Raw genomic sequence first — 14,143 nt, 5'->3', positions numbered from 1 at the left:
GGGAGGGGACTTCATAGATCCAATGGATTTTTAAAAATTGCTTGTTTTTCTAGCATAGGAAAAATACTGACTTTCAAATGTCTAATCATCAGGATATTTCAGAGGCCCATAAAAATGTATGGACGAAGACAACAGCAAGTGTTTTCACTCCCTTTATTTATGTCTATGAGCCTCCGGATCTGATAACACCACTCTGCAAGAGGGGCCTTTCTTCTGATCGGAAAGAAGAGCTCACGTTGGGTGTGGAAAGCTTATGCTGGGAAAACAATGAGTTCACATCTCTCAGAGTGAGAGAGCTGTTGTTGTGAAACCAAGCCCAACATCGGGCAAAGTGTGTCTACTAGAGATTTCCTCATGGATAAAAGCATGACTGCTGGTTTCTCAGAAAACACACTGTAGCTGAAAATTCTTTTAGCCAACTTTTTAAAAATAGCTCAACTTAAATTGGTGTTAACTCTTCTTGCTGAGACAACACAATCCTTCCTCAGAACTTGCTTCCCATCACCCACACTCAAAGCTCTTCACTCAGTGACAAATTCTTGCTCTTCTTGCCTAGGGTTCTTGTATCTTCTAAGACCTACCCCCCACAAAAAAAAAACCACTTTATATTTTTTATTTTTTTCTTTGTGTGTTGTAGAGATAATAAAATTAATTAGATAATAAAAATAATTAACAATGAGTTTACTGAATGTTGATTAGATGACTAGCACTGTATTAATACTCTCATATATTGTCTCTTTATATCCCAACAAAAACCCAGGGAGGTGGATACTTTTAATTCCTCCATTTTACAGGGGAGAAAACAGAAGTTTTGAAAGACTGAATAATTTGTAACATCACATGGTTAATAAATGGCAGACATGGGATTTGATACCATAGCTGCCCAACATTAAAGTCTGTGCCTTGAAATAAAAAAAAAAAAAAAAAAAATAAAGTCTGTGCCCTTAACTGCTAAGCTATGTTGTCTCCCATCATTATGCTGTTGGTGTTTCTTCATTTATATAGGACATATATGTTCCATTCAGACATACCTATGCAGGTGCTGTGGTCAGTCCATCTTTACTAGAAGCACATAAAATGACTAACTGAATTTCTCTCTTCCTCTTTAAAAATGTCTTCCCTTTCCCTGCCAAAAGTAGTATTTCCTATTGATACAATAGTACATGCATAAATAATCCAAAGTATACAGATTAGGGGTGCAGATGGGAGGAGATATGGAAACAAACAAATCACGTGCTGATGGAGATGCACGTGGACTGGGGGAAAATACATGAAGGTGCACCGAGGATAGAGAGACGAAGGCAGAATGAGAGGGATTGGAATTAGATAGAAACAGAAAGGGAAGTAGAATATACCTATTAGTTTTTTATTCCCGTGGGATTGGTGGAAAATGGTGAGCAGCAAAACTAAATTTGCATTTATTTGCTCAAACAGGTAATTGATTCGAAAATAAAGTTTAATAGTGTCCTCTGCTTAGAAGCAACACATTAAGGATTTTTACCTGCATATTCCATACTGCCTACTGAATTTTTTTTCTTCCTCTTTTGATCAAGAGTGCCCTGAAGTTACTAACCCACCTAGGATATGAGCTTCTTGATTGCAGGGGTGCTCTCTCTATTGTTGACCATTGATCTCTATGGTTCAGGATAGTATCTCGTATTTTGTAGGTATTCAAAATATAATTTTTTAATGGCCTTATGAAGGACCTCCTTTTTGCCAAATCTAAAGACCTCATCTCAAGATCTTGGCATGGGAAAACAAAGTGAAGGACAAGGAAAAGGTGACTAGCATGAAAGTTGCACAGAATAAGGGGCAAGACAAAGGGGGGAAGGATGCTTTTGATTAGCTAGGCTTGCAGTCTAGGTTATTTGGAATGGACTAGACTAAACCTCTCAGAATGAGGTATGTGGATGACAGCGTCTCAGGGCAGCTATGATGTGGTGAGTAAATGCCAGGCCCAAGCCCACGAAAGCCAGCATGGCACAAAACCTGCAATTAGCTTTTTAAGTAGTCTTTGAAAAGATCTACTTCTGAGGAATAAAGTGTGTAAAAATCTTGTTTATTTTAATGTGTGGTTAACATAACATCTGGTGAAAGTACGAGTTTTAAATTATTTATCATTGCAAAGTAGAACTGTACCTGCTAATCAAACTCAATAATAATTAATTAAAATAACAGGGCATTTTTATTTGGAAAGTCTTTGTGGGTATGGAAAGTCAATGGACTTTCTCTTTTCTGCGGTGCCCCTTCCCCCACGTTGTCTGCAGGGGTTTGGTGTACAGAGGGCATGAGTCATCTTTAATAAGTATGAATTAATATTAGGGTACATATTATGTTTGAGGACATAAAAGTGTCATTTCTTGATTATTACTTGGTTTTATATATGTTAAAAAGCATTCAGCACACTCTTTCCAATCCTGTCATTCTGTTGGTCTATCCTCAGTGCCCAAAATAGAGCTGGCAGCAGAAAAGATGCCCCATAAAAATGTGTTGAAGAGTGAATGAATGAATCTGCAGCTCTGAGCCTTGGGGCCACTCTATTTTGGCTAATTTGCTCCACTACCACTCAAGATCCAGGATGAATTCTTTCTTTTAGTTCCCTAAATCCAAAGGAAAGTTAGTTCATTTCCAGTCTAGCCACAGCTATACTGCATAGGGCCATAGAATTATTATTTTTTTTCCAAAATGGAAAATTGCCTTAATGTTTATTTAGCTTTAAAAATACGTATATATGATCTTTGTGAAAGAATTAGACAATACCAAAGCCAAAAGGAAATTAAAAATGACCACCAATGCCCCAGAGGAAACACCCAGTCCCATTTTAGAGGAGGAAGCCAAGGTCTAGAGCTAAAGGAAGGGACTTGTCCAGGGTCTCATGTGCTCTTTGTCTTCAGACCCAAACCACAATTTTCGATGGCCCTTAATTTCTGGTTCTGGCCATCTGTTTCCTGTACACACCCTGCACTTTCCCATTAAAGTTGGCTGGACCATAAATCCTGACTTTCACTATTCCCATAAATGATCAGATTTTACAAAGTCCTGAAGGGTGAACAAGGATTTACCAAATCTCAGAGTAACAGGATTAGAAGGTTCACCTTGAAATGTGAAAAGATAAACTTAGTACAAATATAAGGAAATACTTAAGTACTTCTCTCTCTTAAGATGAAATAAAGAAAGAGAAAGGAGAGAAAGAGAAAGGAGAGAAAAGAAAGAACAGAAAACAAGGAAAAGAAAGCAGATGGAATATAATATTCCAAGAGAAATAATATAGACAAAAATGTAAGTTAAATAAGGTTAGGATAAATTCGTGTAAATTTATTTTAGGTTATTAAAGGTACCTAACTAAGCTTTACTGTGTACATTCCTTTTAAGTCTGACATTAAAGGAAGACAAATCTTATTAAAGGAAGACACCTCTTATTCTGTCCAATGCTGTGTCATCTGAACTCAGGTTCTCCTGATGGCCTACAGAATATCTTGATCCAACTAATATTTATTAAGCACCAACCAGGTTTAAGTGTCTGTACTGGGGATGGGAAAAATAATGGTAACAAACAGGCAGATATGGTTTCTGCCTTTAAGTACCTCACAGCATGCAAGGAAACCAAAGTACAGCAGGACCAGAGACCAGGTCAGGCCAGAGTACAGGGGCTGGCCTAAAAGAGCTGGGGCTAGAGAGATTCTGGGTGTTTTCTCTGACCACCAAAGAATGAAATCCTTTCCAGATTTCCCATCTGGGACAATGCATAGACCTTCCTTTCAACTCCTAAGACTTAGATTCTTTGGAATTATCTTTGAGTTTTCCTTCTCCTGAAAGGTTTGCTAGTTCTCCCTCTATAAAGATTCTCATAGTTGATCATTCTTCATTTCCATACTCACCGCCCTGATTCAGGCCCTCATCACTGTATACTCAATATCAACTCTACCGGGGCCAATGTCCCCGTGTTCTAGTCCACTGTAGATGACTTTCTGCAACACACTTTCATCACACACGACTCCTTTGTTAAGCCTCTGTCTGTTCCTTTTATGTGAAGCAGAAACAACTAAGATGTGCAAGTTCAACCCCTTTTTCCTAAGCACTCAGCAGGTTTCTTGTGCCAGGATTCTTATTTCTGCCTCTGAGCGTTTGCTGGCACCACCATTCCCTCACCTAGACAGCCTCCCTTTTCCTCTCCATCAGCATCACTACTTCCTCCGTGGCTTACCACTTCCAAGAAACTTTTTCTGATCAGTTTCAACGCAGGGGATGACTGCCTTTCCTTCTCTTGGCATTAACGTTTAGCTCTGGCTATATTGCTATGTCTTTTCTTACTTGTTTAGCTAGTGATAATGGTCGACAATCATAATAGCTATCATTTGTGAAAAACCCACTATGTACCAGGTACCAGGCTAGGCTGTTTATGAAGTTCACACATCTTTACAACAACCACACAAGCTATGTGGATATTAAGCCTATTTTGTAAATAATGCAACTATAGCTTAGAGGGAAGTCACTTGCTCATGGCCACACAGCTCATGTGGGGAACAGAGCTAGGATCTGAACCCACAGAATGCGGGTACCATTCATAGCGCCATGTGTATGTGCTTAGCCATTCTGTGAACGGCAGCCGACTCTGGCCGAGTTTATCTTCTTTTGCATTCGCCACACAAATAAGTTGAACATAGGAATGATACTCTGTTATAGGTGTATATTTCCAGTTTTCTACTGCAGGATTGCTAAGAGATCACATCACCACCATCTTTTCATCTGTGTATTGGAAATACTGGCAGGCAAAATTGATTTGATTTTAAGATCATTGTTTTAACATTTTTCTCCCTGTGACTGCCTACTCTGCTTTCTCAATAGATTTAAGCCATGTTAAATGCCACTGTCCTTTGCTCTGAGGTCTAAACATTTTAAAATATGCATTTATGCTGTGGGTTCCATACCCCAATGCTTTCTTTATCTCCCCAACCTACCCTCAAAGTCACCACTACAGACGCCTCACACAACATAACATCTTCCCACTGCACCCAGAGTCCTGCAGTAACAGTCTGTGATTATTAACCTGTACTATACAGATCACTGGATTTGGATGCTTTTCTAATAAGAATAAACATTTGTCATGAGATTTCTTCGTGGCTTTTTGCCTTTACTTTTCTTTAGATTGAATATTGTCATTTTCTAAATGGTTCCCAATATTTAATATTTGGCATTTTTCTGTCATTTCAATATTATATGTGCCTTTTAAACGTTTATTCACACATCACCTTTGTCATTTTAAAATTCCCACACGGAAGGTCTTGATTAAATGTAACTATTTGGCTCTTCTTAAATACTTTTCGTGATGCTTATTTGTTTGTTTTCCTTTTGTAATACAGAATTTAGAGTCTTCACTGGAAAATTTTCCATACCTAGTTTCTCAAGCAGGTAAGGGTGCGATATGACCACATTTGGGCCTTCAGAGGAATAGTCTTTGCGGCCTGAAACCAACATTGTTAATAATGGCAAGTATTTTTCAACCCAGATCCTTACCTTTCTGCTTCGAGTCGCATCTCCTCTCTCTTTTGCCTCCTAAGTTCTCTGCGACGTTCAAAATCATCCATGGTGTGGTTTCAGGTTTAGGAAGACCAGATAACGTCTGGATCTGAAGGGGAGAAGGTAGAGTCGATATCATAGATGACTCAGAGTATTAGCTCTCATGAATTGCTTTTCTTCCACTTCCCCCCATTTTTTTCACCTCCCTTATTTTTCTTTACTCTATAAGAAAAATATGTTAGAAAGTTGGTAGGCAGACAGTGATCAGTTTCTGACTCCTGAGCTGAGTTAAATTCAGACTCATTCATGAAATGATCAGAGACAAATAAGTAAGATCCCAGGATTACATTAAAATACAAAAGATCTCAGGAGACAGAGAGGTTTTGAAGGCTTGCAATTCTACTGAATGATTTTGTTCTTTGTAACTTGCTGAACCCTAGACAAAAATTAGGAAAAGGTGAACAAAGAGAGAGGAGAAAAACAGAAGAGTGGTAAACAAAAAAGGAAAGTGGCAAGGAAAGGAATATGTAGGAACTAAGACAGAAGTAAAAGAGAAACAAAATAATACAGTATCTAGGCATACAATGTGCATATTCTAAAAGAAGCAACAGAATTTTAATAAAGACTACAGCAATAACATCATAAATAAACATAATGAAGCAACATTTTAAAAAGCAGTTAAGTTGTAATCAAGCTGTTTTCCGAGCTCAAAAATCCCAGCTCTTTCTACAGATGTAATCCAACCATTTTACTCTTTCCTACCTCCTCTGTGATGGTTTTAATTCCGGAAAGATCTTTCCCTTCTAGCTCTTCAAATGAGGAGCCGGCTTCCCCTGCGTTTCTGTGCCATGGAGTCAAGTATTCCAGAATTCCCCTGCAGCCCCCAAACCCAAAATGACTACCAGAAAAGGGGAAGCTGGCTCTTTTTGTCCTTGCTTTGTTTACAGAGCTGTCAGTGGTTAGTTAAACTCGGCTTGGAATCTGGCATTTAAGGCCTGCTTGAAGATTGTTTCCTGTGCGGAACGGGAGGCCTCCACTTCCTCTGGAATCCTAGACTCTCTGCTGCACTCGGATCACAAAAATATTTTCCAGCCCTTTCTGTGCACATGAAACGAGCCATTTGCCATGCATAAGAAAATAAGGAGCTGTACAAAATCTAAAGCCATCCCACCCGATGGCATCTTTGTCTGAAGAAGCAAAAAGCAAAACTTAGATTTTCAAAGCCAAGTTCAGAAACTTTCTTAAATAAATTGTCAAATTCTTTTATTTTCGAGGGTTTTTTTCCCTCTTAAAAAAACCCACAAAAACAAAAACAAAACCTCAGCCAACAAAAACAAAACTATACAATGTTTGAATTTTTTCCCCCCTTTCTTATCCTCTAGGGTATTATTAATACTGCTTATAAATCTTTAGAAATTCAAATCTTGGTGTTTATTTAGGGTTTAAAATTTTTGATCAGTTTTTCTATCTTACTCTTATCAAGAGTACTTCCCAAGGCTTTGCTAGTTCTGAAGGAAACAACCAGTTTTTTCTCTTATTATTTCATCAACCACAAAGAAATTTGTCTACATTTTCCAGCCTAATATCTCCATAATTATCAGCATGAAAAAAGTGACTTGAGGGTACTAAGTGACTAAGAGGCCATCTGAGGGTCTTTCTTCCAGGGCTGGGCTCCTGTTCCGACCACAGGGCGGGGGTGTGTGAGCACAGCCCGTGAACAGGAGGGTTCAGACTGGGTGCTTGAATGCTAGGTGCAGTGAGAGAGTAGACTCTTCTCTATGTTCTTTTATTGCATATAAACCCCCTCTTGAATAACTATAGCAACAGTAAACACAAATGGAAGAAAGTGGTCTGTCTGTAAGCAGACAATTTCACTTTTCATTTCCAAGGAGCTTGGAGAGCATCCTCTAATCCTCTGGTTCTTGCTCCTACCTCATCAAAGCCAAGGAGTCATTCTGGCTGCCTGTCAGCACGCAACAGGGGTTCTCGGCCTGTATCTCTGGCGGAGGTGCTAATGAGCAGTGAAATAAATATCTCCAAGCAGGCCCAAGACACACATGGTTTGCAGAGCCGGGCAGTATCTTGGAATGTTCAAAGGGAAGTGAAACTGACTAACGTGGTGTGGTCACTTGGCGGCTGACCATTCTCACTGTCTCTCGACCCACGCAAATTCTTCTTCTTCCATCTATTCCCTCCTCCTACTCCTCACCTTTTATTACTTACTTGGGCACTTTTTTTCTTTCCCAGCAGTAGAAAAACTACCGATCATTTGAATGCCGCTGCGTATCCATGTGGGGGCACCGAGGGGGCGGAGGAGAGTGGGAGTGTGAGCAGCGTGCTACTTCCTGCATCTACAGAGCACGCCTTTCTGGGTTGTGCTTTGTGCATGTGGGCGCGGGTGTAGCGGAGGGATAGGAGAGTGCAACAACACATCTGTGTACCGTGTGTTACGTCTCTCGGTTGGGGTGCGTGTGTGTGTGTGTGTGCGTGTGCATGTGTGTGCATGTCTTGTGTGGGGCAGAGAAGGTGTGTGTGTTTGTGAAAATGGCTTTTGGTTGGTCTCAACGCAGGATGGACCTGGAGGTCTTCCTTCATCCTCACACCCTTATATCACACAGCTTTTCTGAGTTCCTCTGGCACTGTTCTTTTGTGAGGGGAGCCGTGTCTGGCTAGAATTGCAAATGCTTTTTTTTCTCCCTCTTTTGGGAGCAGCAGCTTCCATGTCCCCAGCCAGTAATCCCTCATTTCCTCCCCTACCCCCAGTCGGTGCTGAATTCCTTCTAGCAACATTGGTTAGGAAACAAACTCCCAACCAATGAAGGAATGAAATGTCAAGGCCGGGAGATTCCATAAATTGTAAAGCTCTCCAGTGTCACAAATAGGCAGAGTAGCATGAAAGAGGTATGTACGGATGCATGTGACAGATGGGTTCTTGATAATTTTTATGAAAATCTTTTTTTTGTGCTCAGGGGATTGCGGTCATGCTATTGACAGGACTCTGATGTGACTCCTTTTGTAAAGTGGGGGACAAAAACCTGCCTTTACAAAGGCAGTTAAATCATTACCTACTGATACATCTGTCTTTTCAGTACGGATTCTCGTATACTGGATTTTCTTAAAATAGGGCTGCTGTAATCAATCAGGGAATAAGTTAGTATTACGGATTTCAAGTCACTCAACATACTGCCCTTCCTTTTGGTAACTAAGCCACAAAGCTCGGGGCCCAGGTGATCAGCACAATGTGACATAAGGTGTGCCCTGTATTTTACCATCATTTTCTGGCTTCCAGAACTTTCTTCTGTTCCCTTTCCTTCTCCCTGTCTTTCCTTGTCTGCTTCCCTTGAAGGATAGAATATTTACTGACATTTCTTCTGCCATCTCTTTTTTTATTTTTCTCTTTCTCAATCACTTCTTTTGTTCCTTCTCCATCTCCCTCCTAATACTGGGGATTAAAGTATATTTATATTTATTAAATCTAATTCATGATACTTTTTCTTTAAAAAATTGAGTTTAATGTGTGTCTTTCAACCAAGAAATCTACTATTATGTTTGTTTTTTTTTGAGACAGAGTCTCACTGTGTTGCCCGGGCTAGAGTGCCATGGCGTCAGCCTAGCTCACAGCAACCTCAAACTCCTGGGCTCAAGCGATCCTCCTGCCTCAGCCTCCCGAGTAGCTGGGACTACAGGCACGCGCCACCATGCCCGGCTAATTTTTCCTATATAGTTTTAGTTGTCCAATTAATTTCTTTCTAATTTTAGTAGAGACGGGGTCTCGCTCTTGCTCAGGCTGGTTTTGAACTCCTGAGCTCAAACAATCCGCCCGCCTCGGCCTCCCAGAGAGCTAGGATTACAGGTGTGAGTCACCGCGCCCGGCCTCCTATTATGTTTTATATTCAAAAAGTTGTTGGATTCCCCCCCAGGCATATGACCCTCACTATGGATATTTTCTGTGACTCCTTTATAAGGAGAACTAGTCTTGTTTCTGCTTTTGTTTGGGTCAGGGTTGGTGGCAGATTTTAGATGTGTATATGTGTATTCACACATGCTCAAACATGTGTAAATGCAGTCAAGAGAAGTTTGTGAGCAGGAGGCTCTCTAATCCAGCACTCAGTGATTGGGGGACAAGGCCATGCGGAGAAAGCTAAGTTCTATTTACTTTCTGGGCAGTGCCAATATTGGTCTTGGAATGCATCAAAAATAAAATCTGTAGTGTTAGGGGCACTGAATAAGTTAATGCAGCTGCCTCCAAAATTAACTAATATTTATTGATTATGTACTATGTGGTAGACCATTTTTTAAGCCCTTTAAATTTTTAATAAATAGGCTTTATTTCTTAGGGCAGAAAAAAACTGAAGAGAAAGTAGAGAGTTCTCCTATACTCCCTCTCCCCATCCCCTGCCCATGCTTTCTACTACATTTGGGTTGAATTGTGTCTTCCCACCCCCCCACCCCTGGCCAAAAAATACATATTAGAGTCCTCACCCCCAGTACCTCATGTGACCTTATTTGGAAATAGGGTATTTGCAGATGTAAAGATGAGGTTATTAGGGTGGACCCTAATCCAATGGGACAGTATCCTTATTAGAAGGGGAAATTTGGCACAGACAGACACGGGGAGATGCCATAGGAAGATGGAGGACAAGGAACGCCTGATGCCACCAGAAGCCGGGAAAGGGGCAGGGCACAGACCCTCCCCGAGCATCTTTGGAGGGAGTGTGACACCTTGATTTTGAACTTTTAGCTTCCAGAACTGTGGAACAATAAATTACTATTGTTCTAAGCCGATAAATTACTATTGTGGTACTTTGTTATGGCAGCCCAAGAAATGAATACATTCTATTAACACCTTGCAGTAGTGTGATGCATTTGTTACAATTGACAAACCAATATTGATACATTATCATTAACTAAAGTTCATAGTTTACATTAGGGGTCCTTCTGTGTTGTACAGTTGTATACGTTTTGCCAAATGCATAATGTCATGTATTCACTGTAACAGCATCATACAAAATAGTTTCACTGCCCTAAAAATCCCCCGTTCTCTACCTATTCATCCCTTCCCTCTCCTCAGCCCCAACACCTGGAAACCACTGATCTGATCTTTTTATGTCCCTGTAGCTTTGGCTTTTCCAGAATATCATTTAGTTGGAATCATATAGTACGTCATAGCCTTTTCAGACTGGCTTCTCCCATTTAACAATATGCGTTTAAGTTCCCTCCGTGTCTTTTCATGTCTTGATAGTTTTGCTGGGCCATTTAAAAATATGCTATCTTACTTTATCTCCATAATAAACCTGTGAAGTAGCTATTATAATCCCCATTTTACAGAATTTCAAAGTGTATGCTCTTAACCACTGTAATATTCTTGGATTGATCCACCATTTCTCTCTAGGAATTGTTTTCTGTTTCAGGGAATAATTAAGATGCTCCAGAGAAGTTCTGAGAGGACTATTGCCAGTGATCTCCACTTTAATTCATTGGATCATATAAACATAGGTAAGAAATGATCTTAAAAATTACCCATGCCTTCAGTTTCAAACCCATTTGGTTTAAATTATAGAATTTTCAAGTCGCAAAAGATCTCAATCAGCCTTCGAAATATTTATTGAGTATTATTTTATTGTTAGTGCTTTGTGAAATTTGTAACTCAGGATGGCTGTATGCTTGACAGTGTCATTGTATACTTTTCTTTGGTATCTTGGAGTTTCTTTTCTTGTATTGCACCTTCCTCTTTACATACCTTTCTCCTCTAACCCCTATATCCTCATCCCCAATATCACTATTTCTCTGCTATTGCAAGGAACCCTAGTCTTTCAAAACTCATAACCATTACTAGACAGGTCCTTTCTGACTAGTCATCATTTTGCACCCACTGTAAATTTCATGGCCCAACTACTTCAGTGAACCCTCACAAAAAGATTTATACAATCCATATTTAATAAACATTGACTGAGCATCTATTATGTGCCACATGCTCTTCTAGGTGCTGGGATACAACAGTGAACGAGACAGAAAAGGTCTTTGCCCTTATGGAACTTACATTTCAGACTTTCTTCCTTCTTTAAACTTCGACCAGGCTTATCATGCCCATCTTCAACCTTGGATTACAACCATCATCTGATTTCTGGTTTTTGTTCTTGAGATTCAGGGCTTTGTGAGAGAAAGCCAGGGAGTGTGTTGTGTCTATTCTAAAAACTTGTGTTAATGTCAGGTGGGCTATCACTGCCATTCAGTGATATTAATAATTCCTTCATCCTAAAGGTATTGGGTGGTTTCTGGGTGCAACGTCCTCTAGCAGATTTCCTATCTCTCTTCTGCAGATGATCTTCACTCTCCTCAATCCTTTAGCTGTTCTTCTCCACAAAGCCTTGGCAAACCGTGACCTGCACTCAGACTTAGGAGACCAGAACCAAAGATCCCTGAGCTTTGTTTCTCTGTAGAGTGACATGGTTGCAGCAGATGATGTCCAAAGTTTCATCTTATGCCCATAATGCTACAGTTCTGCGCCTGCTTTCCTGTCCAGCACAGACGGATGCATCGAGTGTGACAGATCTGCATCTCCTCCTTTCCCATTCTAAATGTTTTGAATATCTAAGTGTGTTCTCTTTGAACGTTCTGATCTAGAACCATTAATCTTCCTTTCAAGCTGATCATATCATGGCATCCTAGATAAGAAAAATATTTTATTATCTCTCAAATATATCTTGTGATTTTTCTGCCTTTGCATTTTTACTTGTTCTATTTCATCCATCTGGAATGAGCTCCCCTCTTCTCTTCGCTGTCCTTATTCTATTTGATCCTAAATTTCTGGCTCAAATTTCATTTCCTTCATGATGCCTTTCCTGAGGACCCTAGCTCAAAAGTGATAGCTCCCTCCTTGAACAGCTATAATTCCTTCTGTTAATTGATAACGCACTGCCTTGCTGCAGCTCATCAATATTCTCTTTAACTAGTGTTTAAATGCTTTCATTGATATTTTAATTTCCACATATTTTGTTCTTAAGCCCATATATGAAAAGCTAGAGTCTTTAAAAAATCTCTTTACTACTGGGACATAGTGGGCACTGAGGAATTGTAGCCAGTTTGGGCCACTGGACTTTTATTCTAGATTTTACCGTTCTGAATATGGAAAATGTAACTCAAGCCAATTCATGTCTCTGTGCTTTATTGACTGATCAGTGTTTACAAAGTGAATCAAAGACCTTGGTAATAGACTATGTATCTCAAAAGTTACATAAACCCACATTTGCAGTAGTCACACAGTAAATCTGGCAGTGTTTTCTTTCTGACTGTCGAAAATGAACTTTTGTCCTTTCTTAAAAAAAAATCAATTTATCAACCCGCTTTGCTCTTTTCTGAACTGAAAGGTTCATTTGGGACTCGAAAACCAAATAAACAAATGGATTGTAATGTACAGTTTGGACTTAATTTTAGCTCAAACTTCACCATCTTGTTCCAAAAATCTGTGCTACTTAAAAAAAAAATAAAACATGCCATCATTAAAGCACATTTGTCAAGACCAGCAACATAGAAATAAGAATTAATGCAATCAACCCGAGGGGCTTTGCCTTCTCAAGCTGTTTCTTTTCTCTAATCAGTGGAATCCATAACACTAAGCCCTACTAAGGGAGGGTTAATAGGTTATTATCTGTTTTTTCCTCTCCTTCCCTGCTCAGTCTTCTATCATTTTTTCTCTATTTATATTTCTCCTTTTACAAACAGAAGACCTGACAGACTTAACATTACCAAAGCCAATGTCTTTATGCCCCTCTCTTCCACCTATGAGCAGTGGGCAGTTTGGGTATTTTAGATTTGTGAAATGATGGTTTTTCTATGTGTTAACTTAAATGCTTAGGAAGACATGATTAGGGACTTTAGGTTGCATCTTGAAGTGCTATCACAAATAATGTCATCTTACTTTGGAGCACTTTATATTTTTCAAAATGTATGGTTATCATTACTTGATTTCCCCAAGTAAGAAGAATAGTTTCATTCTCATTTAAAGAAAAAAGACTGAGACATAGAGAACTTTGGCATTAGTTCCTTAAATGCAGCAAATCAGTTGAAAACCAAGACTGGTATTTAGATGATCTCTAAACCAACTTGGAAGTTGCTTAAAAGAGTGAAGAGAAGTGAAAATTTGGAACACAGTTTCTTCCGTTCCCTTTTCAAAAGCTAAAATACTTTTCCGTGACAAGCTCAAGGAGAATTAGACTGAAAGACACAAGTTAATACCAAACTAGAATAGGCTTGAGGCTGCTGCTGCTTGGTTGTTCCCTAGAGAAGTGCAGATGACATAAGATGTGAAGTCTAAGGCCAAGGTGGAAATTGTCCACCAACCTGTGTCCATGTTAGCTTTGGCATAGCCTTGCTAAAAAAACGTGTAAATGTACTTTGTAAATGTATTCCTGAATGACAGAGGCATACATAGAATTATCACACGTAATTTAGATGTGCTGAGGGCTGGCTCCACCAGAGCTGTCCAACTATACGAAGGAGGGCTGCTTGGAAGGCTAAGCCCCTATCACTGAAGATAGCCAGGTAGAGGTGAAACGGCTATCTGTTAAGGGCTGTAGTGAAAAGAGATGTTTCAAGGTTCTAAAGCTGTGCTGTCCAATATGGTAGC

General features: G+C 39.7%; 1 protein-coding gene across 6 annotated transcripts in view; it reads right to left on the bottom strand.

Moving 5' to 3' along the window:
- The window catches only part of CALD1 (caldesmon 1), a 170,475-nt gene that overhangs the window by 84,295 nt on the left and 72,037 nt on the right, over positions 1–14,143 (bottom strand). For all 6 annotated transcript variants that reach the window (XM_012650610.1, XM_012650612.1, XM_012650609.1 and 3 more), the window contains exon 3: positions 5,515–5,626. In XM_012650610.1, the coding sequence (XP_012506064.1) occupies positions 5,515–5,585 (71 nt within the window). In that variant the 5' untranslated portion in view covers positions 5,586–5,626. The remainder of the gene's footprint in view (positions 1–5,514; positions 5,627–14,143) is intronic.

This window comes from Propithecus coquereli, unplaced genomic scaffold, assembly GCF_000956105.1.
Source record: "Propithecus coquereli isolate 6110/MARCELLA unplaced genomic scaffold, Pcoq_1.0 Scaffold335, whole genome shotgun sequence".
NCBI classification, from domain to species: domain Eukaryota; kingdom Metazoa; phylum Chordata; class Mammalia; order Primates; family Indriidae; genus Propithecus; species Propithecus coquereli.
The sequence above is the reverse complement of the archived record's forward strand: the minus strand, read 5'-3'. Positions and strand labels throughout refer to the sequence as shown.